General features: G+C 32.2%; 1 protein-coding gene across 5 annotated transcripts in view; it reads right to left on the bottom strand.

Moving 5' to 3' along the window:
* Positions 1-26589, bottom strand: part of LOC129912447 (uncharacterized) — a 51996-nt gene that overhangs the window by 4447 nt on the left and 20960 nt on the right. For 4 of the 5 annotated variants that reach the window (XM_055990675.1, XM_055990674.1, XM_055990676.1 and 1 more), the window contains 5 exons: positions 20096-21630; positions 18496-20036; positions 4406-6413; positions 1715-1959; positions 1383-1625 (listed from right to left, as the gene is read on the bottom strand). In XM_055990675.1, the coding sequence (XP_055846650.1) occupies positions 1383-1625; positions 1715-1959; positions 4406-6413; positions 18496-20036; positions 20096-21630 (5572 nt within the window). Of the gene's footprint in view, positions 1-1382; positions 1626-1714; positions 1960-4405; positions 6414-10034; positions 14268-18495; positions 20037-20095; positions 21631-26589 lie in introns of those variants that run through there. The other variant, XM_055990673.1, reaches the window with a different exon arrangement.

The following is a 26589-nucleotide window of genomic DNA, read 5'->3' as shown; positions in this document are numbered from 1 at the left end:
TTTCAAAAAAAAATTGTCAAATTTTTCCAATTTTTTGTATTCTAAGCTATTTTGGTTTCATAGATCCTTTTACTACATATTATACTTCTAACTATTGTATTAGGATTTTAAATAGGTACATTCATTTTTTTTTCAACTAAAAATTACTTTTATTCATTTTTCGTTTCGGTTTATTTATCAAACAAATTAATAAGAACTCTTTTGTAGAGCGTTCAAATTTGTTATGTTTAACAATCAAAAATGAATTTATTTCATTGTTCAAGGACCAATTTTTAAATAAACCGTTTTTTTGCAAATGTTTTTTTTTGTTTTATATTTTGGTATTTTTTTTTTGTGATTTTATACTACTTAAAAAATTCCAATAAATTCCATTCAAGACAAAAAAAAATTCTCGTTGTGATATCGAATATTTTCAACAACGGTACTCAAATTCAACTGAATTTAATGTGTTATTTGTTGTTGGCCACTTACATATATTTCAGTTATTAACTATGGAACCATCCCGAAATGATTTTTCAATTACGTTAGCATAAAATTAAAATGAACATTAGTTTAACCAGAGTTCATGTAGTGATGCTGACCCATAATTATTATAAATTGGATATCCCTAGTTTTGCCCTTTGTCATGTTCTGTTTTCATGAAAAATCTACTTGTATATAACGAAGTTACCAATTTATGTAAAAAAAAATATTAATTGCATTAAAAAATTACGAAAGCAATGCGAATACCATGATTAGACAAAACAAATAAGATGCTTGTTTAAAAAAAATTACCAAAAAGAAAAATTATAACAAAAACAATAACCATATTAATTAAAGAAATACAATCTTTATTTTGTATAATAATTTAAGCATTATTGTATTTTCTCTTAAATTAATATTAATTTATAAATATAACATTAGTAACAACTAAAAAATAAAATATAATTTGTTTCCTTTATATTAGCTAAGCACAAAACTACGTTGGTACTTAAAAATTAAACTTAAAACAAAACAAAAATTAAATAGGTTTTTCAATAATAATTAGTTTTTTTTTTTAAAGGGGCGTGAGTCAGCTTTGCTGATTTTGCAAAAAAAAAAAAATAAATGAAAACAAAATAAATTAGAAGACAACTACAACGGTTACAAAACAACCATTTTTTAATTTTTTTTTTTTTTTCAAAAGGCTATCACAAAAAGCAAACCAAAAAACATAAATATTATAATTTAATTTATAAAATTAAAGAAAAAAAAAAAAAAACATTAAATCATTAGACAATCAATGATGATTATTTTTTTGTTTAAGAAACTCCCCAGTGCAATTTAAATGGAAGTATGTGAATATTTCTGTTCTTTTTTCTCACAAAAAGAACAACAATTTTTGAGTTTTTTTGTTTTCTTACTTTTGAGAATCTGGTGCTGCCAAGCTCGAAGCCGATCTCCTTGTTGGTGGAATAGGCCTGGCTCCAATCGTACTATAATTGCCTGTTGATGAGATTTTCTGTTCGCCCACTAACGACGAAGGTGAAGCTGCCTTTCGTTGGTGTGGCATTGTTGCAAAACGTTCACCTGGTGAACGTGTGAATTTTTTACGCCTGGCTGGTGGTGTTGGTTTTGGTAAGTTTTCCTTACGTACAACAGCGTAACTGCGAAATAAAAAAAAAAAAAAAACCATATCCATTTTTGGACAATTATTTTGATCAAAATATTCTATGCAATTAATTTTTGATTATACCCATCGTTTTCCATCATTTCAATTATGTATTTCTCATGTAATTCTTCAGCATTTAAATTATCATTTTCCTCTCGCATTGCAATGTCCAAAGCTAAAGAATCTGCTCCGCGTGAAGTTCGATCATCCTCGTCAATACCAAGACGAGATAGAGATTTAGATTTTCGGGGCGTTACAGAGGTGTCGGTGTAATTTTCAGGAGTTGCTAGAGGTATTTTGTATTCGTGCTCAGTACGGTAGACGATCACCTTAATGGTAGGTAGGTACATGTAATAATGGTTATAAATTATATGAAAGCAGAAGACCTTTTTTTGGTGAAGCTTCGTTCAATGAATTGATATTATTGAAGTGTTTGGAATAGAAAAGTAAAACTTTTTAAAAAATTTCTACGCCAGTACAATTTAGAACAAATTTCTTTTACGGTTCGCAAACCTTCTGTTTTTTGATAAACCAAAAAAAAAACTGAATAAGTTAACATGAACCCATTAAAGACTAAAACTTAGTGGCTAAGGCAATAAAAATTAGTGTCTAAGGCAATATCAAAAAAAAAAAAAAATCAAAGACAAAACTTTCGATGTTGTAGAAATGTTAGCAAGTTAATGCAGAACATTTTTTAAATGAAAAGGGAAATTTTCAAAAATAAATTGCCTGCAAATTTAGGTAGTTGCCCCAATTTCCAATTGAAAATTTCCCTTTTCATTAAGTCTTCAATTTGACACTGTTCAAAAATTTTCAAAAAAAAACGAGATTTGTGTAACAGTGACCATTCGAAGACGTTCCTAAATGTCTATTCTTGAAAAATTGCATGCAAGCTGCAACTGTAGCAATTTTGTATTGTATTTATTCTGATCTACTTTTTATAGAAAGATTAAAAACTGCTATTGTTTCTTTAAAGTCAACTGACAAGAGCAGTCTAAAAATTATTGCAGAGCACTTTTTTTGGCAGTAGTAGAATAGTAACAGAGGAAGCACTAACCTTCTAGTTTTTTAATCCTTTCGTTTGATTAAATTATAGTTACAATTTAGAACTTTTTTACAGTTAAATTAATCGAAAACCAATCAACTTCCTTATTAATAAGTAGTCGAAATTTAAAAAATTACCTGCACTTAAAAAAATTCCTTATTTAAAAATTTATATCTGGTTCTTTGCAAGTAGCAAGTCAACTGCTAAAATCTGTAAATGTAGTAAATCCGTTGGTAGTTCCTTCAAAAAGTTAGTTAAAATACTAAATAGACTAAAAAGTGTCTTTCTAGTTTCTTAGAAGACAAAAGCCATCTTCAAAAATGAATATAACTTTGGGCACTGATCTATGAAAAACTTTGTCTACTCTTTCTAACTATCGAAAAATTGCATTCACAATAAGAAAATTTGCCTGCAAATAATTATTGAGAACATTTTTTAGTGCCCAATAAGTGGCTAAGACGTCCATTTTAATTTCTCGAAAAATAAATATCAGTGACTTCTCGTTTCATACAGTTATGCAATTTAAAATATAGAAGTATACTTTTTTAAATTAATCTTTGGGAGAGATATTCTATTTCAATTTTTTTAGAAACGTAAAATGTCAAAAAAAAAAAAAATCACAGAAGGAGTAAAACAAAGTTTGCAATATGAACTATCGAAAAATCGCATGCAAATTTTGACAATGACACAATATATTACGTTTCTATCTGAGAAAGTCAACTTCATTACCTACAGATTTATATGCAGTTTAAAGGAATTTTTTTTTTTGATTCTTTACAAGAAAACTTGGCCTTTATATGAAAATTTACGAACTTAAAATTCTGGTCTAGTTATTTAACTAAAAAAATGTTAAGCCAATTTTAAGAATAGATTTTCTAGGATTTTTGCAATTTTCTGAACCCGTTTTATGTTCTAAATTGTTCCGACGTTGTACACAAATTGATGCTATTCTGTATGATTTAACTTATTTCTAATTGAACAAAGCTTTTTTATAGATCTTTGAGCTGGTTAACATTTTGGTTAATATAATAAGTCATTATTATTCATCAAGACAAATCTCAAGGGTTATAAATTACATTCAGTATTATATATATATATTTTTTTTAACAGAATTTAGTATATAAAATCAAAATTAGTAAAAGCTGGAAAATTAGAAAAAAAAAAAATCCTAAATACTTATAAAGTTTTTGTTTGTAATTCTAAAAAAAAAATCAATAAAATTGGTAGTTTTTTTGTATGTGTTGTTTAACAATTTATTTTTCGTATTTTTGGTTTTTTTATTTTGTTAACAATAATTTTGTACCAAAAAAAATTATGTATCTAAAACTATTTTATGTTTTAAGGTTAGCTTAAAAAATATATATATTTTTTTCACGGGCGGTTTTTGAATCTTTTAAATTAAATTGTTAAAGTTAATTTTTTTAATTTTGTTCGTTCGTTTTAATTTTATATTTTTTAACAAAATATATTCGTAATAAAAAGTATGAAACTTACAAACATAAAAATAAATAAATTAATAAAAACAAATAACAATTTTTTTTTAATTTTCCAGTTAAACTTAATTTTTTTTTTTCTTGTAAAACAAAATAATTTAATTTTTAACAAAATTGTTCCCCTCTTTGTTTTTCTCAAAGTAATATAATGCCTTGAATTTTATTTTTAATTGACGAATAAACTTGACCAAAACGTTGACCAGCTCGTCGACCAAGCGTACGAATATTTAAACCTACTTCCTCTGGTTTGTTGTCTTCCCTCAAATAGCTATTTGACACGGATCTGCCTCCGAATCCATTTACATAAGAATCCTTCTCCAAGGAATCTCTCAATTGCTTACGACGCCTTCTTGGTGGTTGTGGTGGTGGTGCTGGTGGCATTGGTGATTCATTGCGTTGCTCTTGAATATTCTCTTTTTCTTCGTCGACGAAATTTCTATCTCGCATTGAATAATCTTCATCATCGTATTGAATTGATGGAGTTCCTCCAATTGACATGTCTTGACTGTTCCTAAAGCGTCCCTTACGTAAGGGACGTGCTGGTGGTGCATGTCGGAAGTAATCACTGCCAGCTTGAGACAATGAGATATCATCGGCATAATCTTCGATTTGAGAAGCATTTTCCGAGTCATAACGATAACGTTGACGTTGTTGTTGACTTAAACGTCTGGGCTTTGGTGGTGGAACATCGTAGCCATAGTCAATGCGATCAATGCTGCTGCCATTTAAGCTGGCCGATTGTGAGCCAATTAGTTCGAGTGGATTGACTGGTTTCTCAAAACCTGCCTCCAAATTCGTATCGACATATTTCTGTTTGCTGCCAATGCTGAATTCTTGTGAGGCACCCTTCTTTCTAAGGAGAAACTCATCGGAACTTATTTCTTCGAAGACTAAGCGTTTTGAGCTTGCTGTGGATTGAGCATCTTGATGGTAGTCTCTTTCGGGAAGATTCTTCGAATGTGACTCAGCTTCAAGCTCAGCTTTGCGGAGAAATTCATTCTTTTCGGCTTCCCGTTGAGTCCAGCCAATATCTCTGCCTTCCTCGGACACCAAATCAGAGTCCTGATGTACCATTGGTCGGCGTTTGAAATCGCGTTCACGAGTCTTCGAAATTTCATGAATGACTCTATTTTCTTCATCATAATCTGCGAATTGCTTCTGCTCCACAACACTGAACATGGCAAGTTCGGCTTCTTCCTTTGCATTGTCCTCAAGGACTTCTTTCATTCGACGTTCCATTGAAGATTCCCGATCGAAAGAACTCTCCTGCTCGCTTTCAAAGCGACGATATCTTGAGCCTTCGCTATCATTGTAGCTTACATCCGAGAATTTATCAGCCCATCGAGACCTCACTGGGCCTGGACCTCTATCACCTTGAGGAGTGCTTGAGGATTCGGCCGATGGTTGAGTTTCAGTGCTTTGAATCACACTCGGCTCATCCACAGTGCTCTCAACAACTTCGGGCTTCGACTTTTTCCTAAATGCTCTTGGATAGGTGCCAAAGCTAAAATCGAATCTTTGTTTCTTTGGAGGTGCTGTGGCAGCTCCAGATTCTGGAGTAGTGCCTGACACTGTTGTGTCGTCGAGCTCAGATGGTTCCTTAAAAGATTTACTACGATTAAGTTTCAACGATGAGAATTTATCAGGCAGCTTGAACTTTGACATATCAGGCTTGCTGAATTTTGTAAACTCAGGGCGTTTCATTTCAGGCATTTTGATCTTTGAAAACTCCGGAGCCTTGAAGCGTTTTCGAGTTGTAGCTTTAGGGCTACCCGATGGGGCTTTCTTCTGACTTCGGAATTTCGTCTTGATCTTACCAGCTTGATTTTTAAGCCCAGCTTGCATTCTTCGAGTTCGATCTTGAGCATTAGCCATGAAGCCTTTTTTTTTAGTCTCAGCTTCCATTGGTATATCTTCTAAGGCACTTGAATCCATTTGGCTTGTTTGCATTTCATAATCATTTTGTGACTCAGATGGCTGTGATGTTGTGGCAGCCGAATTGAAATAACGATCTTCAAGATCTTTTTGCAGCTCTTCGGCTTCTTTGAGTTCGTCAGACTTTGTAGGTGTTTCATCGGAGATAATTTCGACTGAAGGTTCTTCTGATTTGGGCATTTCTTGAACCATCACCGGTGCTGGAGATGATTCTTTTTTGAGTATAGAAACTTGAGCTGTCGGTTCGGGGGTTGGTTCTTTTTGAATTTCTGTTGAGGTGGGTTCTCCAATCGGTTCGTATTCATGGTCGCTAAAATGTATAAAATTATGCAAACGGTTAGTTATTGGGATCATTTGATATAAAAGTGTATTGTACATAGAAATGGTATAAAAGAGAAATATAAACAGAAACATTAACAATGAAACTTAATGTTTAATTTTCAATGAAACCAAGAAATTGCTTTTAACTTGGTCAACAGTTTTAATGTTTTGGGTATTAAGTAATCTTTCTTTTCAATTTCTTATCAGCTTTTGGATTTGAATAGAAAGCCAAAAATTATGTTGAACATATTTAACAAAAAATAAAATAATTTAGAACTTTAACATAAAAAAAAACCGACCTCTATGGATCCAACTTTATATGGTTTTCTCATGGATGGCATAGTCAGAATTGGATCAAATGATGCAATAGAGCCACGAAAAGCACAGCTTTCAAATGAAATGGTAACGGAGTTACGAACAACAGAGTTACGCGCGACAGAGTTACGGCCGTCAAAGTTACGCAAAACCGAAGTTACGAAAAACTAGAGTTACGAATTCTAAAGTTATGTTAAGCTTAGACTTGTGATTTTTGGGTTGGCAACAATTGCGAGGAACGATATGGAATTATGGAAACATAAATAAGAGAATATCGATACGTAGGTGCAATATTAGTTGGACAAATAAGAAGTTAATTTCAATTATGTCCCCCAAACTTACATAAGTATACTTGTGTTTTTTTTTTTCTATTTCAACGTTTTTGCGATCTTCTCACAAAAACAAAACCATATATGTATATCTTTACCTATCCAATTTTACAAGATTAAATAACACCCATTTTCGCTTTACTCATTTAGTTCTGACCAATGAGAAAAATGTTAATCTCTTGTTTGTATTTCCATAATTCCATATCGTTCCTCGCAATTGTTGCCAACCCCAAAATCAGATGTCATAGCTTAACATAACTTTAGAATTCGTAACTCTAGTTTTTCGTAACTTCGGTTTCGCGTAACTATGAAGCTCGTAACTCTGTCGCCCGTAACTCTGGTATTCGTAACTTCGTCGGTCTCCCCTTTCAAATAAAAAAGAAATCGTCGAAATCGGTCAAATCTTCTGATGTAACAATCATAAAAAAAATTAGATTGAAAATCTATTTTCAATAGATAATAATTAAGAGACATGATACGTTAGCTATGTTTCTATGATGAATCACCAGTTCGCTATTTAAAAAAAAATGAAAGAAGAGCTGTGCGGATGGTTTATGGTTTAAGGTTGTCAAAAAATCATTGTTTATTAAAAACAGTCTTAAAACACAATGCTCGAACCTCTTAAAAAAACAAATGCTCTTGTAGTAAAAGTCGCTTAGAATGTTAAAGCTTTTCATGTACATATTTATAAAAGAAAAACTTTAACTTGAAAAGAAATTAAAAAAAAAAAATAAAACTTATAACAAAAACGTTTTTTTGAATGGTTTGATCTCCAAAGGAAGTATGTAGGTACCTATGCCATTTCACTTATTATATATGTACCTATAACAAAATATTTTTAGAATTTTTTGTTTTGAAAATTGTTACAGTTGTTTTCGCAAACAAATTTTCAACAAAAAAAAATTGGTATGCCATTTTTAAGATATTATTTTCCGACACACAAAAATTAAAAATCATCAACCGCTTTTCAAAATACCTAATGGTTTTTCAAAAAAATTTTTTTTTTTTGATTTTTTAATTTTTTTTAAATTTCGGTACTCAAATGCTTCGGAATGAAAATTTTCTTTCCAATCGTTCATATAGGAGAAAGTCAGAAAACAAGAAAACAGTTAGGTATATGACAGGTACCGTTATTAATATTTCAAAGAATATTTTTTTTTTATTTCAAAATTAGAATCCTATTGTCAAAGCACACAGATTTTTTAATCAAAACCGTTATAGCCGTTTTCGAGTAAAACAAGCTATTCCAAATTGGTCATATGTCGGGTACCGTTATTTTTGGACCTAAGAACAAAATTTGAGTTTTCCCTTATAGGAAATCTCCCAAAATATGTAACTACTAACTTTGAATCAAATCGGTTCAGTGATGAGGGTTGTAGCTTAACATAGAGATAGACAGAATTGTGGAACCCATACTATTGGGATTCCTTAACATATAGTAATATCATATTTATTGGTATCTTGAGTTCGATTTGTTTAAGAACCCTTAACTTGCCTTACATTACCTATATCGGAAGTAAAAATATATAACGGTGCGTAGTGGTTTAAAAACAAATGGAAAAGCTTGCGAAAATGTTTCGAATAAATGCTGAGGTAAAAGTAAACAATATTTTTTTCTTAAAACTTTTTTGACGTAATTCATTAAAGTCTGAAGTCACTAAAATAAATAAAATTTCAAAATTTAATGGAAGCTCAATAAATAGGCCCTAGTTGTTGTTTTACAGAAAATGAGATTGAAGTTTGAGAAATGCATGCTAATCGATAATTTTTTGAGTAATGACCCGCTTATTTCTAAAGGCTCATTGCTAAGTAATCTTTTCGAAGCCAAAACGAACAAAAAAAACATCCTCCATTAAAAAAGTATAATTTTGTATTACTAAGAAAAGGAGGACGGATCCAAAAATCGCGTTCAAGCTCGTAAAATTTTTTTTCCTGTCACAAAAATTCGGCAGCATTTCGGTTGTATGCATTGCATTTTATCGAAATACATATAATGAATCTTTAAATAATTCTTCGATTTCGAAGCTATTGCTAAAAAATGAAAATAAACTTATAAAATATGTCCCTCGAAGACAACTTATGTAAACTTATAATTTAAAAGGTCAGAAATGGTCATTTATTTTTTAGCAACAGAAAATTCTGTGTTAAAAGAAAATACAAACAAATATTCCACATACGCCACAGTGACCCAATATGTTTAATATGCTACCTGTATATATTCTAATACCAAATGTAAATATATTTTAGCGTATCCGAGTATTATAAATAAAATCATTATAATATGTAATTCCAAAATCCTTTCACAAAACATGAAAGTAGGTATAAAGTCTATCTACACCTTCTTTATTGATGATTTGTTGACAGGAACTAACCTTATTAGTAAAAATTAAATAAACAAAATCATTACAACAAAATGCTACATTTCCTGCAGAGCAAATAAATCAAATCAGACCCAGGGTTTATTTGTTTAAAACAAGACAATTTTCTCTTATAGCTTGTGCAGCCGTTTCAAATCGTATTTAGCTCTAACAGCAAGATATTTAAGAATTTTTGGCTGGTTGATTTATTTTTAGAAGTTCAGGTTTGGTGAACTTTTTTTTTCCTTCTTCAAATGAAAATAAATAATTGTGTAAAGTTTATCTAGAAACAAGTACAGGCCGCCAGCACTGCCACGGCGCATACCCACATTGTAAATCATTTTCATTTCGACGATGCAAACTTAAGATAAAAATAAAACCATTCACTTACTCTCGAGATGCAATTTACTTTTAGATTTTGAAATGTTTTCTTTTTTTTTTTTGTCTTTGTTAATTGTGCTCAATTTTAATTGTAAACGAATTTATTTACTTACTGTTAAATGGTTTCAGGTTTTTTGAGAGTAATGTATAATGTTTCGAATATTTTATTTATAATTTTGATTTTGGGATGAGCATATTGATTCGTCTGGGTTGTTGGGGGGAGCTTACCGGGAAAAGTATGTCCTCTCAAGCCATTGATTTTTATCTAATTGATTGTTGGAAGACGAATCCATGTAATCGCGTTGCGAACCATGCTCACCAAAGTTGAAACTAACAGTTTTCGTCATTGATCTTGTCCCTAAACTGAGACTATCCAATTCCGACATTCGATCAGCTGCCGCACGATCTTGAGATTGAGTGCGATCGTAAGTTTTTCGTTGAAGGAGCTTTGATCGTGCCAGGCGTTGCTCTGACGGAGCTCTAATAAGATTTGTGCGAGGTTGTTGGGATAGGTTTTTCTGATTTTCATGCTCATCACGCATAAATTCGGAAATTGTCATTTCGGAATCGTAGAAATCGACAGGAACTGCAATGGGAACGGAGACTAGTTTTTTATTGCCAACGGTAATAATTTGTGCTGGAGCTGGGGGTATCAGTTCATGTATATCACTTCGACGGGAACCACTTATATCAGCTTGACTTGTTGACATGTAACTTCTGCGATCTGGGGAAGCAGCAAGGTGCATTTGACTTGATCGGGAGCCTGATAAAACTATCGGTGCAAACGGTTCTTGAGGTTCTGTGGAGAAAGCTATTGATTCTGAGATACCATCTTGATTAAATCGATCTTGACCCTGACTTAGATGATCGGAGCTAGCATATTGACGAGATTGTCGAACAGGTGAAGGGGATTTAGGTGGATGACTCGAATACTGATCCATTTCGTCGACTTTGAGAGAAAACGTTTCAGTGACCTTGACTGTGAGTAAAGGTTTCTCGGGTGGTTTTTGAATTGACATGTTGCCAGCATGTGAGGGCTCTTCAACAACAGACATTGCTTCGGAACGTTCAACTTTCTCCCGTTTAAACATACCCATAAATCTAGATGAAGAAGGTGAACCTTCAGGCTTAACTGGAGGCTTTCCCGTATTAACCTGAAGATGCTGATTTGCTGGGACCTCATGAATGTTCTGTGGAGGATTATCTTCTGGTGCTTGATCAGGAACTTTAGAATGAAACATTGACATAAACCGTGAAGATGTTGCTTCAGGTTTTAATGGTTTATCTGGAACTGGTGATGGTGATCTTCCACGATCCATGTGCAAAACATGATCGGCAGAAAACTTACGGGTATCCGGTGGTAAAACAGCCGATTTATCGGAAGTCTTTGAATGAAACATTGACATGAATTTCCCGCGCTTAATTTCTTGAATATGATCCGCAGATACTCGACGTTTCTCATGCAAAGTCATGACCGTTGGATCAGTAGTTTTTGAATGAAACATTGACATGAATCTTGAGGAATAAGTTGGTTTTCGTTCAAGCGGTTTGTCTGCAGTTTTGTGTCTTTCTAAGGATAGTGAACGTCTAAAACTGAGAATACGACCAGCTTTCATTGTATCTTGACCTGGGGGTGGAGAAGATGCCCTCTGAAATGATTGTGGTTGTGGAGAAGATGCCCTCTGAAAAGATTGTGGTTGTGGAGAAGAAGCTCTTTCTCCCGGAGTCTGACGCTTAAATGAAACACCTTGAGGTGATCCTCGTTGTAAAAGTTGTCTAGGTTCCATTTGCTGAATATCCATCGGAACTGGAGATGATGCTCTTTGGTAGGATGAATGACCCGTTTGCATTGTTTCAGTGTGAAAAGAAGATCCAGGAGGGGATGCCCTTCGTAGATGCTGTCTTGTGTCGGTATAATGACTGTCAAGTCGTGATGGAGACATTCCTCGCTGGGTGTTTTGAGAAGATTCATACTGCGAGTATTGTCTATCTTCTTTGTGGGTTGACGGAGTTGTGGATGAGCCTCTCTGAAAGTTCCGATCAGATCGAACTGGAGACAAACCTCTGTCTGTTCTAGGTCCCGGAGAAACGGCCCTCTGCATATTTTGTTCACTCCGAGTAGGGGACATACCTCTATCGAATATTGGAGAGGATTCATATTGCCCGTATTGTCTATCGGAAGCCATATCTGGCCCGGGAGATGCCGCTCTTTGAAAAATTTGAGAACTGAAAACTGCTGATTGACTTGATCTCATTGGGGCTGGAGAACTTCCTCTCTGTGTTGGCACATCATATATATCTGGCCCTCTGTATCTAAAATCATCAGAACTCATTTGCTGCATACCTGGACCCGATCTCATTTGATGAGATTGATCCCTGTCTACGAGGGGTTTCTTGGTACTCTCTGGAGACATTCCTCTACCACGATCATGCTGTCTTTTGAGTTGACTTTGTTGTGATTGAGAAGATTGGGGAGGAGAGTATTGTGTTGATGAGTGTCCTAAAGTATTTAATCGATCTAAGCTCCCGATTTGTTTGCCATCAGCCAATATTTCATCCAAAGTTCTCATATCAGGCTGTGGTGCTAAATTACGTATTTCTATTCTTGTTTCGTTTAGGACCTTTGGTGAGAGATCAGGAACATTTGTTTGTAATGGTGGAGACATTCGATCGATTCTTATTGTGTCTCTTACTTCTACCACAGCTTCGATAGTGTCAACTTCTATGTCCATTGGTTGACTTGATGATGCACCTCCTCCCATTGGAACATTGTCTTCGTACATAGAAACGTCAATTGGCCTATTTTGTGGCAAGATATTTCCCTGTTCTTCCCGACTTTGATGGGGAGCTTGGACACCTGAAGAACCTTGAGTCTTTCGATCATAGATGTCAACATTGGGTGGAGATCTTCCTCTAAAATTTGAAGACGATGGTTGGGGAGGAGGTTGTGAAGAATTCCGATAGTTTGTGATACCATTGGGTTCAGTGGATGTACGAGGTGGGTGATCTTCATACATTGATACATCAATAGGCATGTTTTGTGGTAAGACATTTTCTTGAGCTCTGTGTTCAGATGCCCTTTGATTGTGATGCGATGGTTCTAAGTGACTTGTATTCCTATCATAAACGCTTTGCCCATGCATGGAGGCATATAGATTGGAGATTTCCATTGGTTGATCTACCGTTGTTCCAGAAGCTCCTCTCTCTTCATACATTGAAACGTCAATGGGTTTGTTCTGGGGTAATATATCTGCAGAGAACATGGGTGAGCGAGAAGTTTCTTGAGACCTTTGTGGAGTTCTTTCGGGAGATAAATTTTGCCTACTAAAGGTTTCTTGGGACCTTTGTGGAGTTCTTTCGGGGGATAGATTTTGCCTACTAAAGGTTTCTTGAGACCTTTGTGGAGTTCTTTCTGGAGATAGATTTCTCCTAGTAAAATCAGGAGAAAATGTATTTTCCATAGTCGGAGTTGGAGTCGGCGCTACTAAATTAAATTTAGGAATTTCAATATTCTGACCAAGGTTTCTTCCTAAGGTATGAGTATCTTCATACATTGAAAGATCGATAGGTTTATTCTGTGGAAGCATATTTTCATTCTCTTTATTCTCTCCACTCATCATTTGATGCGATTGCTGAATTCTCGACATAGGAACATTCATTTTATCATATTTGCTAAATTCTGGAGAAGAGAATCTTCCAGAAGCCGGTGAAGAACTTGGCAGGTTGGTAATGTGCCTGGGAATGTCTCTTCTTAAACCTCTCGAAACATGCCCAGTTGGTATATTTAGATCAGCCACAATTAGATCTGCATGTGATGGTGATCGAGAAACACGACGTAACGAAATTCCACTTCGTATCGAAACTGCATCTGGATCTCGGCCCCCATGACCAAAACTACCCCCTGACATTTCCCCAATTGACATTTGGCGACCACGATTACCCGCCATCATTGTCATTCCCCCACCACCACCGCCAACCATTTCTGGCTCAGTGGCATCTGAGATACTTCGAACAACTAGTCCCCGTCCACCAAAACTACCCGCCATTGATATTTTGTCAAATTCTCTAGACCTTCCCATCATATTAAAACTTCGCGTTGACATATTGTCAAAATGTTGTTGTTGTTGTGGATGGTAAAGGTGATCGATGCCACCACCACCACCACCACCATGTTCCATGTCACTCAAAAACCCCTGTTTTGAAGAAGGACGTGATTCGATGGGATTTATTCTTTCGGGTAGCAATGAATCAGACTCGAAATACTGACATGCACAACGCACGTCCAAGACTGCACCGCTAGCACTTTCATTTCGCGACACAAAATGCTTCTTTTCAACGGGTAACGCACCCACTGATGCCGAACGACGGTTATTCATTTTGACAGTGAGCTTTTCTTTTTATTCTAAAATTTTTGACAATCACACAGACATACACAAAACAATCACATATACAACCGCAGGGAAATAATAAAAAAAAAAACAAAAAACAAAGAAATATTTAATTCCCGCTGTAACCGGATGACCAAAACGTCCGACGATGAATTTTTTTTTTTTTTTTTGCCTGATGAAGATTCTCACGAATACGAACAACCAAAAATTTCGAAGACAAATATTTCAAAAACGATTTATTTCAAGGGTGGACATGCGATTTATTTTTAAAATAATTTCTTTCTTTCACACTTCCCACCCCCTCCCTCCAAAAAGACGACGATTTTAAAGATTTTTTTTAAAACTTTTTTTTTATTACTTCACGCCTTGAGTCATTAACTTATAGTAGATACAAAAACCGCCCGTTGAAAAAAGTATTAAAAAACTATTTTTTTTTTTTCATTTATTTATTTAATTTTATATACAAATAACTTAAATTAAGAATATAATTTCGTTTCGCTCGCGCCCGTTCCATTTTAAAACAACATTCATGATGTCTGCATCGATAGCAGTTTTGTAGAAAACTAAAAATCTGTCCTGACAGTCGTTTTCGGGGTGGTATTCAAATTTAGCAGCAAATCTCTTTTTTTTTTTTTTCAACGAGCATAGATATGTGAATATTTTTTTTCTAACTTAAACACATCTCTATATGTACCTATATTAAAAATATTTAAGAAAAATCTATAGAAATCATCCCAAAAACAAAGGGAGAGAGAGAAAGAGTGCAAAAATTGTAGAGAGTATAGGAGAGCAAAATAATATTTTTGTTTATTTTTAAGTTGAATTTTATGTTTTTTTTTTTTAATATATTTATTTGAATTTTAAAATTTTAGTCAAAGAAAAAACTTTTGTTTTGCGATATTTCACGTAAAAAAAATATATATTTTTGAAATGAAACGAATGGGATATTTAAATGTATCTTTAGATACAAAACTCAAAATTGCAAATAGGAAATAAGTTATTTTTGAATATCCTACATTGATTTTTTGAAAGTTTTTTATTTATTTTTTATTTTTTCAATTTTTGTACAGCTGTTTTTGACAGATTTTTTTTTTGTTGCTGTCTGAAATGCATTTTATTATTATATGAATTGTTAATGTTTTTGATGTGCTAACAATAAATTGCTACTTAAATGGGGACAGACAGTGTTGTTTGTATGTTTTTTCTTTTGTTTTTGAAATAAGAATCATGAGTTGAAAAACACAATTTTTTTAGACATTTAATGTTCTTCATTTTATTTTTCAGAGATACCTACTTATTTTTATTTAAATTACCTCAATAAAAAGAAAGACTTTTTATATGAACGAAAATGAACGGCTCGGAAGTTTTTTTTTTATTTTTCTTACCTTTTTTCGAAATCGGGAATTTTGAAGAACATTGGAGGATTATTTGTTAAGAATATTATAAAATTACATTACATAGAATATTATAAAATTACATTTCACAAACTTTATTTTGGAAAAATTAAACAAACTATAATTTTCCAAGGATTTTGGTATGCTGAACTCGAATCCGAAGTGACAAATGCTCTAACATTTTTTGAAATATTGCCGTTAGATAATGCAATAGTCCAAACCCGAATCAGAAGTCAAAAATGTTTTATGAGCACTGGTTTTTGGAATATTGCCGTAAGAAAATGAAAAAAGTCCATTGAAGTTTTATAAAGGAGATTTTTTAGGGAAAATAGAAATGTACCTGAATGATTATTGAGGAACAATAGAAGTACATAATACAGGGTGTCCCAAAATTAATGGATCAAACGAAATATGCTGATAGGCCAACTTTAGGGCTCTCAGAATTTGGTAAATAATGCAGTTTTTGTGAAATTTGGAAAAATCCCGACTTTGCAACATTATTTTGCTTCCTCCGCTCATAATTGATTTTTGTTTTTTACAATTTTTTCACTAAAACATTGCCTAATAATAAGAAATAATTAATTAATCAAAATATTTTTTATTTCATACGCTATTTTGCTGCAAATTAATTAACAGTTCCATGTTTTATAAAAACTCAATTTCTTATTTTTATTTCAGAGCAACACCCAGAAAAAAATTTGTATGGTGTGGCACTGGATTATTATTTTAATAACTTGCCGTGTTATTGCAGTTTTCAAAAATGTATAAAAGCTTCCAAAGTTGTAGTTAGAACTTAAGATATTACAATTTAAATTCAACAAAATAGGGCTTTTCAGAGAAAAATCATAAAGAAAAATAAACACATTTTCTCGACTGTTATTTGTTTATTTCTTTTTGAAGCCTCGATTTTTGTTTGTTATTTTGCTCTGAAAACCTCTGTTTTTTTTACATTCAAATTGTAATATCTTTCGTTCTAACTTCAACTTTTGAAATTTGTATACATTTTTGAAAACTGAAATAATCCGGCAAGTTTTTAAAATAATAAACCTGTACCACACCATACACATTTTTTTCAGGGTGTTGCTCTGACATAAAAGAAAGAAATTGAGTTTTTATAAAACATGAAACTGTTAATTAATTTGCAGAAAAATGGCGAATGAAATTAAAAATATTTTAATTAATTAATTATTTCTCATTATTAGGCAAAGTTTTAGTGAAAGAATTGTAAAAAACAAAAATCAATTATGAGCGGAGGAAGCAAAATACTGTTGCAAAGTCGGGATTTTTCGAAATTTCACAAAAACTACATTAAATCGAAAACCGTAAGGATTTGGGATCAACAAGTTACCAAATTCTGAGAGCCCTAAAGTTGGCCTATCAGCATATTTCGTTCGATCTATTACTTTTGGGACACCCTGTATATAATATGGACCTTAATTATAAAATATTTTTCAAGCCTAATTCATATTATAGCATCTATAATTTAAATTTGGTATACTCAATGTTAAACTACCATTAGGTTTTAATACAGTGCTTTCATCACTTTTTAATAAAATTGAGTTTAAAAAACAAAACTAAACATTAGACTGATTCAAAAAAAAAAAACATTTTTACTGTTCATAGTTATATCGAAAATACTGTTGGAAATGACGAAAAAAAAATCTGTAAAAATTACAGCTCTTAATATTAATATTAAGTACTGCCGCATCGCAAATTTCTGTTTTCCATGTGATTTACATGGGAAAGATTGTGTTTTTTGAGTTTGGAATTTTATAACATTGTAATAGTTCATCAAAAAGGCTAGATTTAATCATTTACATGGGAAAGATTATAGTTTTGAGTTTGGAATTTTATTACTTTGTAATGGTTCATCAAAAAGGCTAGATTTAATCATTTTCTAGCATAAAATTAAACCCTCTACCGCCCCGTTTCGAAGTTATTCAATTTTAAAATATAAAATGTAATTTTTTCTTCATTTTTTTCCAATTTTTTGACGAAATGGTTACATAGGTTTTTTTTTAATTGGCAAAATTTTCGAATTTTTTGTATTCTTTTTTGGTTTAACAGATCTTTTTGTTTAACTGTCAAACTCCTAAAACTATCGTATTAGAATTTTTCAATAAATTCGAATTAGGTATTTATTTTTTCAACTAAAAATTATTTTTCGCGTCGTTTTTTTTTAAATTTTATTAAAGCATTTTTGTGGAGCGTTCAATTTCAGTTTTCAGATTGAAAAATCTAGTTTGTGGCTAACGTTTAATTTGTGAGATGCTGAACGGATCTGAAACTGTCTATTAAATTTTTTCAAGCCAACAATGAGAAATTACAAAAAAAAAACCAAAAAAATGCGTTTTTTACTTGATATTGTCTTATTACTTGAATAGTGATTTAACTATTTTACTAAAATAATTTTCAAACAATAAAAAAAAAGAATACTTTACCTATCCATTTTTGTACGACTTTTGGTTTTCGACCGTTGAACATTGCATACGAATCAATACAAGATGATTTTTTTTTTCAGAAAAAAGTACCCATTGATTTTTTTGGATTTTACAACGCTCTGTTGATTGAAAGCATTAGCCGTACTAAAAATGTATCAAACATAAATTACTTGTAATTTTCTCTTGTTTTATTCTATGCAAGTTGTTTTTATATAAAAAGTTCGCTTTCAAAATAATAAGCCAAAAACAAGAAAGAACATCAATTTTTTTTAGTTTATCGGTAATTTTCTATGGTTCCTGTGAAAATTTTGTTCGGCCAACTTCAGATTCGTGTTCAAAACTCCAAAAAACAAAACGTAAGTGTCCAAAAACAATAACAACTGAACAGTTAATCAATATCGACAATGAAAGGGCAATTTCAACAGATATCCCTTAAATAAAATCAGGCTTATTTTTTAAATCTTACCTCAAATTGGACCAACGTTTTGGAGCTGCTGCTCTCAACTCTTCTGGCAGTTCGATATCCTCCCTATGTGGTTCAGCTTCATCTTCAACATGTGAAAATGTTACTTTCTTCTCAGATGGAGCTGGTGAAGCTTCTTTCTTCAAAACCGGCTTCAATTCAATATCGGTCCATGGGAGATGATCAGTTACACGTTCCTTAACTTCAGGCACAGTTTCAAGTTTTTTCTCAACTTCTTTCTCCACCACAGCAACAGCACCATCAACACTACCAGCATCACTTTCTTCAGCAACAGGCGACAAACATGGTTTCTTTTCTTCTTCTTGTGATGAAACTGAATCTATCGATGACAATGGTGCTAAACGTGATGCCCGCTCAATTTCTTCTTCACTGCTACCCATTCGTTCTAATGGGAGTGCAGTTTTGGTAGCTTCAACATCATTCAGTGTAGAATTATCTTGATTAGCTAGTGATTGTTTGAGAGCTTCTACAGAAGCCATCTGAAGAATAGTATTAATCTCTTCATTAACTGAATCCCCTGTATCTTCAATATCTTCATAGACATGTTCTCTTCGTAGACGGGCAGCTTTCTTTGGTGGCCCAGAAAATACCGGACTTGATTTAAGTTCTTCCTCGAGAATCTCCGACACCGTTGGTTCTGGTGTCTGTTGTCTTTCTGAGAATTCATCTTCAATTGTCGTTGGAATATCAATAATCTCATCTGGTACAAGAACTGTTGATTCAGCAGAAGCCTGTTCCTGAAGTTCCAACTGATCTTTACGTTTACGACTAGGTGATTCATCCAATTCTATAATTTCTAGCACATCATCACTATCTTGCTTCTCGATGAAATGTGGTATTTCACTGTGCACAGCTTTAGGTGATGTCTTCAATTTAATTATCTTCTGCTCTTCATCCAATGGAATTTTTTCATCCTTCTTCAGAGAGATCTTCTTGATATTTCGGAAGTTCTTCTTCTGTTTATCGGCCATACTCTTCAGTTTCTTCATGATGGGGAAACACTTGGCTTTGTGATGGTGTTCTTCTTTTGTTAGACCACGACTCTGTCGCTCTCGAACGTCTTCAGCAGATTTATTATTTAATTTTTTATTTGAAGAATATGATGTACTCGGGTTAGTTGATGTATCAGGCAAGGATCTCGAGTCGACTTCTTTCCTTGGACTGCGCTTTTTGAGAATACCACGGAGTTTTCCTAATTTCGATGCTTTCTTCTCGACCGTTAGAACTGAATCAGATACACATGAAATACATTCACTCCTTGCGTCTTCGTGTTCTTCTTCTTCTTCTACGTCGTCGTCTTCTTCGTCTTCAGTTTGAGAATTTTCTTCGTTATCAGATAGCTCTTGAATGTAACGTTCAGTCTCTTTAATCGATACCTGATCGTCTATGCGGACTTTCTTGAACGACTTTGGTGATTCTGATGTAAATCGTAACTCCTGTGATTTACGGAGAAGAAGAACTATTTCAGGTTCTTCGTCAGGTCCAAGTGGCCTTTTGTGTAAATGCGTCCACGGATATCCACCCTGTGAAATTAAAACAATATAAAAAAGCTATAGAATCAACTGAAGATCAACAAGCTTACCCTTTGTTTCGCTCTCTTCAAATCTTCCCAACGATAAGTTTCTGGTGGTTTCTGCGGCCTATCCACATGTGTAATCAAATACTGTCTCAACGACTGATAATACTCCCTTTTAGCTAAGGCTGCAACTTTATTCGAATCAGTCTCTTCAGATACTTGTGGTAAAGAATCTAAAAATTCCCTGCGTTGCACTTCTTCAGCTGCTGTTCGTGGTAAAGGTAAACCATTGATATCAAAACCTTTGTCTTCAGGTTCTTCTTTTGGTGTTGATTTCTGTTCCTCAGCTTTAGAAGAAATATTTCCATTCAAGTCAATTTTTGAACTACTAGCTGGCAAATGAGTAGACAATTCTGATAACTTCTGATCAATTTCTTGTGTCAATGAAGCTGTATCTTCAGTCTTTACATTCTTGATAAATGTTTGAGTTGTAACTTCACTTGAAGAACTTTCACTTGTTGATGAATCAAGTTCAACTATTGGATCAGGTGCAGTTGGTTCTATATTGTTTTTCGTTGATCCTGATATATCTTCTTTAGGATCTTCAATTTTTTGTTCCGAGTTAAGCTGTGTTTGATCCGTTTTATGAGTATTATTTTGATCAGTAAGGTCTAAATTCTGATTTATGTCGACTTTAGAGCTTGAAGAATCTGTAAAATCTTCTGTATGGTTTTGATTTAGAACTGATATTTCTTCAATAGTATCTTCACTATCCAAATCGGTTATTAGTACTGGAGATGCTTCAATTGAATACTCAAATTGTTGATCTATTTCTGAGTTATTGAAGATTGCTGATTCAAATTCAATTTGTAAATCTCTAGAACTGTCCTCGTTTGTAAAATTTTGTGCAGTTAACTCTTCCGGTCTTTGTGTTTGTCTTAAAATTTGTGCATCTTCACTATTTGTGCTCTCGTTTGCATTGTTAACTTTGAGTTCGGACGAATTTTGTGATTCTTCTTCTATAAGAACACTCTGTCTTTGTGGTTCTACTACACTTATTTCTACCGGCTTCAAAACTTTGGGCGATGCCGGTTCAACTTCAATTACTGTTCCTATCAAAGAATCAGTTTCGATTTTTGAAGTTCTATGTAATGATTCTCCTTCAACTGGAGGTAATTCTTTAATATCAACACCCCAAGTTTCACTATCTTCACTTACTGAATAGTTTTTCAATGTTTCGATTAGATGAGATTCTATATCATAAACGTAATCTTCCTCATCTTCATTTAATTGACTTCTTCGTTGTGGTGGTTCGTTCCATTTACTATTGGATCCACTACTTGAATTTCTAATGACTAGAATATCACTATCTGTATTGTTAATTTCTTGGGGGTTTTCAAGATCTTTGACTTTTATTGTACTACTTAGATTACTAACATCTTCTTTTTTTTCTTCAATATTATTCGTTGTTGATTCGGTACCAATAATTGCAGTTCCTGTTCCGGTTGCAGTTGCGGTTTCTTCTTTTGTGTCAACGATCCCCCTATTAAGTACTTCGAGAATAGTTGGTTGTTCGTTATCTCCGACTCCAGGCAAAGACACTATAAACAAAAATGAAGATATAAGTTTTTTTAAGTTTAACAAAAAGTATTCAATTTAAAATTTTAAATAGAAAATACATCAGGAATTACATAAGACCAGAAGACCAAATGACTTGGAAAGCAAAAGTGTTCATATGAGAGACGACATAAAACAATTTGTTGATCTAGTTAGCCAAAAATGTTTCACAAGTTTTATTTTGCGGATGCTGATTTTTTTTTTTGTCTTCGTTTCGTTTTTATTTTCACAAAATGGAAGAATGAATGAGAGCACAGAAAGTAAAGGAAAGCTCAAGAGGATTGCCCCAGATACATATACTATAGATACGAATTTATTAAAATTTGAACCAAAAAAAACTATACACTCAGTGAAATTATATTAGATCTTCTTATTTACATCAATTATCACCTGTTATGAAGATACTTACGATAAAACACTATTATTCATCAAAATACACTGAGTTTGCTGACGGATTTTATTTTTGGATTTTCATATAATTTTTTCCTGAAAGTTTTTTGTATTCCTTTTGGAAAAAGAAAAAACTAACTTCGCGCAGACCAACCGTGGAATATCGTCTAGACAAACTGAAGTCACGTATCATCCCCAATTTTCGAATCTCTAATGAGAAAACCCATTTTTTGAGGAAAAGCTTTTCCGTTTTCCAAAGAAGAAGAATAAAACCATCAAAGCGGTAATGCGCTGTGAGTGTTTTCATTTTCAAATACACTTGAACCGTCTGCGCAGCTTTCAAGTTTAACTGCAGATATACCACAGAGATACAATTTTCTTTGTGTTTTCTTTTTTTTTCTTTTTATCTGTGCGTTTTGTGCTGACAATTTTCAGATTTTCTTTCAATCGATCTTTGGTTTTCTCTTTTATTTTTTTTTCTGTCCCCTATTTTTAGACCAATTGTGTTGTTGTTTTATGGTTTCTGCGTTTTTTTGTTTTTGAAAAAAAGTCTTATGCATAAAATCCATAGATATGTTGAAATTTTTTTTAATTACTTTGCATCAGGGCGCACGTTAGTGCTATTTTTATAAAATGAAATTTCAAAATAGGGCCAAGGGATAGGTCAGAAATTCTTGATTGTTGTTTTGTTGTTTTTCAAAATTTTTATTAATGTTGTTGGCGGCTTTGAACAGGTTGTTTTGTTATGAGATAAAATAATCTTCTGTCTAGGGAAAAAGTCATGACTGAATTTATATTTAAAAGAAAAAAAAAAAGAAAAGTGAAAAATGGCTTGACACACAGTCTGATTGAGTTTTTATTTTCTGATGCTGTCATCATACTATTTTAAGTTCAAGTTGGTAATTCATATTAAATTAGGTATGAAATTGATTTTTTTTTAAGTTTAATGGGTTTCAAAGTGTGGAAACAAATGCTGTTTTTATATGTATTATTAAATAATGATGCATTAATATGCAAACTGTATTTAAGAACAATTTACTTCATTAATAGAGTTTTTTTTTTACAATATTTTAACTATCCTACCTCCATAATTTTCTAAAGGATACAATACAAAGATCGTTTTGCACTACATGTCAAAAACCACTCTGTGCAAAGAAAAACAAGACTCAAGCAAATTATGAAAAATTGTGTTTTGTGTTATATTAAACCCAATTTTACTTTTCCAAAAGTTTTCGATCTGTTGAACTTGAATATGAGCCTAAAATAAAAACAAATGACATACATAAGTAGATATTTGTTTTGTTTTTAGTTTGAGAATAAAATCAAAAAATAGAAGCTACTCTGCTGATGAAATGACATTTACAAATACATAGTAGAAATTATCGATTTCCAACTAGAGGACTCAACAACATACGTAAGCAAAATTTCTGGAAGAAGTTAAACTGAAATTATACTACAATTTCACGTAAGCTTTTGTTTTACATTCGAAACTGAAATAATCCGGCTGTCTCTTCTCAACCTTTTAACTCTACAAAAAAGTAATGGGACCTAACAGTTTGTCTACTCTCTAGCGCTCTTGGGGACTGATAACACATTTTCTATAGTTAATGCTTTCATTGATAGAAACATAAGCTTTTCTAATCGAAATAAGAAAACAAGTATCGGTACTAAAATTGTTCCCTGAGGCCTGAGGTCTTATGGTTATTCTTGTATACAATTACCCCAGCAGTTGAACATTTATCACCAGAAAAATATTTCTTTGCTTTTTTTCTGATTCTAGTGCAAAATTTTGTAAGATTTCCTTGTTGATTCTTGTGAAACTTGACAAATTAAGTAGAATATAATTTATTAAGTAAAGTTAAAATCTCGCTTTGTTTCGATTATTCAGCTAAATCCCTTAGATTACCGAAGATAAGTTACGCCAGAGAACTCGGGCTTATTAAAAAATTCAGCAAAAGAAGTCATTTATAGTATTATTACCTAATAATTTTATTACGATATAAAATGAAAAGTATCATTTGGTAACCATGTTCAGTAACAAATGTCATTGTAAAATAGTTCAAATCAATTTAAATTGCATGTGATCATCAAAGATAAGGCAACCAATCACTTAACACTTAAGGTGATGCCACCGAACTTTGCATCTTTTTAAACAACATTCTTTTATAGATAGACATTTACGTATTGAAAATATATTTGATGAAGAATAAGTAAAAGAATATACGACAAGCTTTTCATTCAGTACATTAGGATATTATTATATGTACGTAGTTAATGCAGCTTTCTCTCTAGGAGACTTTTGGCAATTCCTTTCTTATTATAAAAACATACCAGTACCCAGATTTTGTCTAAAAACAAAAGAGAGAGAGTTTATTTGCAAATGAAATTGAGCAAATATAAATCACTAGAAAATAGTTCTTTTTATTGTTCTTTTTGAAGAACCTTAATAAAATCATTCGGGAAGGTAGTGCTATTTAGTGTTTTTAGTTCTAAACCAAAATAATTCGCAACATAGCGTTTGACCTCTTTCAACATCAAAAATCGAGTACAAATTTTCGAAAAACTCAGCAAAATACGTGGTTTCTGAAAATGACTCCTGCTTTTAAGAGTTACTGTTGGCATACTCTAAAATCGTGGGTAACTAAACGCATATTCGCATTTCTCTTTTACTTTGATAAGTATCATTAAATCCCCTTTCAATTCTCAAATTGAAATTTTCCCACAGAAAATTTGTATCCTACTTATATTTTCTCATATCTTAAAAACCATAACATACTCTGGAACAACGGTTTTAACTATTAGATAAAGTACATATACAAAAAAATAATAGATAATAATCAACCAACTGTGACCTAAAATAATAATAATCTTTCTTTCAAGATCAGTGATCACAGCTAAATATCTAAATGCGAATAAGCAAAAGCTATAATGCGGTCAGTAATACCAAGTTCAGTTAAAACAATGATGAGCATCTAAGACATAAACACACATACAATTGTATGAATAGTTATAATAATTTGCATTAAAAATAGAAATGTATATATTCGCATGAATATTGCTCTAAATTATAGATGTTAAAGTTTGTATGATTTTGTTTATTTTCATTTTACTTTATATATAAATATGTTGTATGTGCATGTGCATTTACTCGCCCATCAATCTATTCATGTTCGTTTACTCGTATTCATCTGTCAGTTAAGAAATTTATTTAGTTTTTTGGATTTATTTTATTTTTCAATCAATTATAAAAATTTTTGTTTGCATTTCTACAGAAATATTTTGATTTTTAAAATTAATGTTTCCTTTAGCAATTAGCAATACAAAAAATGAATTTAAATTTCCAGAAAATGACGTTCTCACCATTATTTTTCGCAATTTGCAATTTTGCAAAATCGACTCAAAAGTAAATAAAAGTAGGTACTAGTAGAACAAAACTTTGTCGATTCAAACATGAAACTTAAAAAAAATAATAAAGAGTGAAGCAAACAAAAATAAGAAAAATGGATCTTGAAGGGCAAGAGAGATATTGTCAAATTAAAAAAAAACGAACAGAACAATGAAACCAAAATACAAAACAACAAACAGAACTAGAAAAAAAAATCGATGCAGTGTGAGTTAAGATTTTATGCCTTGTATTAAATCACTCCCAGAAAAGTTATTTAAAACGCTTCATAGCTAAAAAATAATATAAAAAAATTGGGTCTGAACATAATAATTTGGTTCATGCATAAATGACAGTTGCATATTTAAGTTTTTTATAAAATTATATTTGTATTAAATCATATTTAAATATGTAGCTCAAAACCAAATTACGAAGAAATCATCTGTGTCAAGCTTTAATCAAATTCGTCAATCCGTTACAGTTACGTATACAGATGGAAAAACGTATCGACCAACGTTTTTACGAAAACTCTTTTTGACTTATCTAAAATGGTTATAATGTTTCTTGAATTCCAAACATTTTTCAAAATTATAATATTATAGAAAAATCGAAGATATCGATTATTCAGAAAAATAAACAAAGACTAGCTTATTTATTGAATTTCTGATTATGGTACTTCTAATCAGAAAAAAAACTCTGCTTGAATAGGGCTTGTGAACTAAACTCTTGGTGAATGAACTATTTCAACATCTTTCCATAAGAAAACATTTTTTAATAGTTCCTAACGGTACCTTCCAAAAAACCGTCTTCTTTGTTTTTTGAGTTTCTCGTAAACGACTTAACTGGCTATAAAGAATTTTTTTACGAATATGTTAAGTAATATTAATTCGAAAATAAATTTATAAATTTTCAAAAATATTAAAATTTGTTTTTTAAATCATAAATGAATTTTAATCAAACTTTATGTTCGTATATCGATTCGTAATTTATTCAGAATGAAATACCAATTTTTTTTTTTTGAATTTTTTTTTTAAACTGCTCCCACAATTGACATTGACATTCAGAAAGCTTAGCTGAATTTTGTTTTTTTTTTTTTCAAATTTAAGCAATCACCTCTAATAAATCCCAAAGAAGCTAAATTTGAAAATGTAGCTTCGATTATATCTATGTA

The sequence above is a fragment of the Episyrphus balteatus genome, chromosome 2 (genome assembly GCF_945859705.1).
Source record: "Episyrphus balteatus chromosome 2, idEpiBalt1.1, whole genome shotgun sequence".
In the NCBI taxonomy this organism is placed as follows: domain Eukaryota; kingdom Metazoa; phylum Arthropoda; class Insecta; order Diptera; family Syrphidae; genus Episyrphus; species Episyrphus balteatus.
The sequence above is the reverse complement of the archived record's forward strand: the minus strand, read 5'-3'. Positions and strand labels throughout refer to the sequence as shown.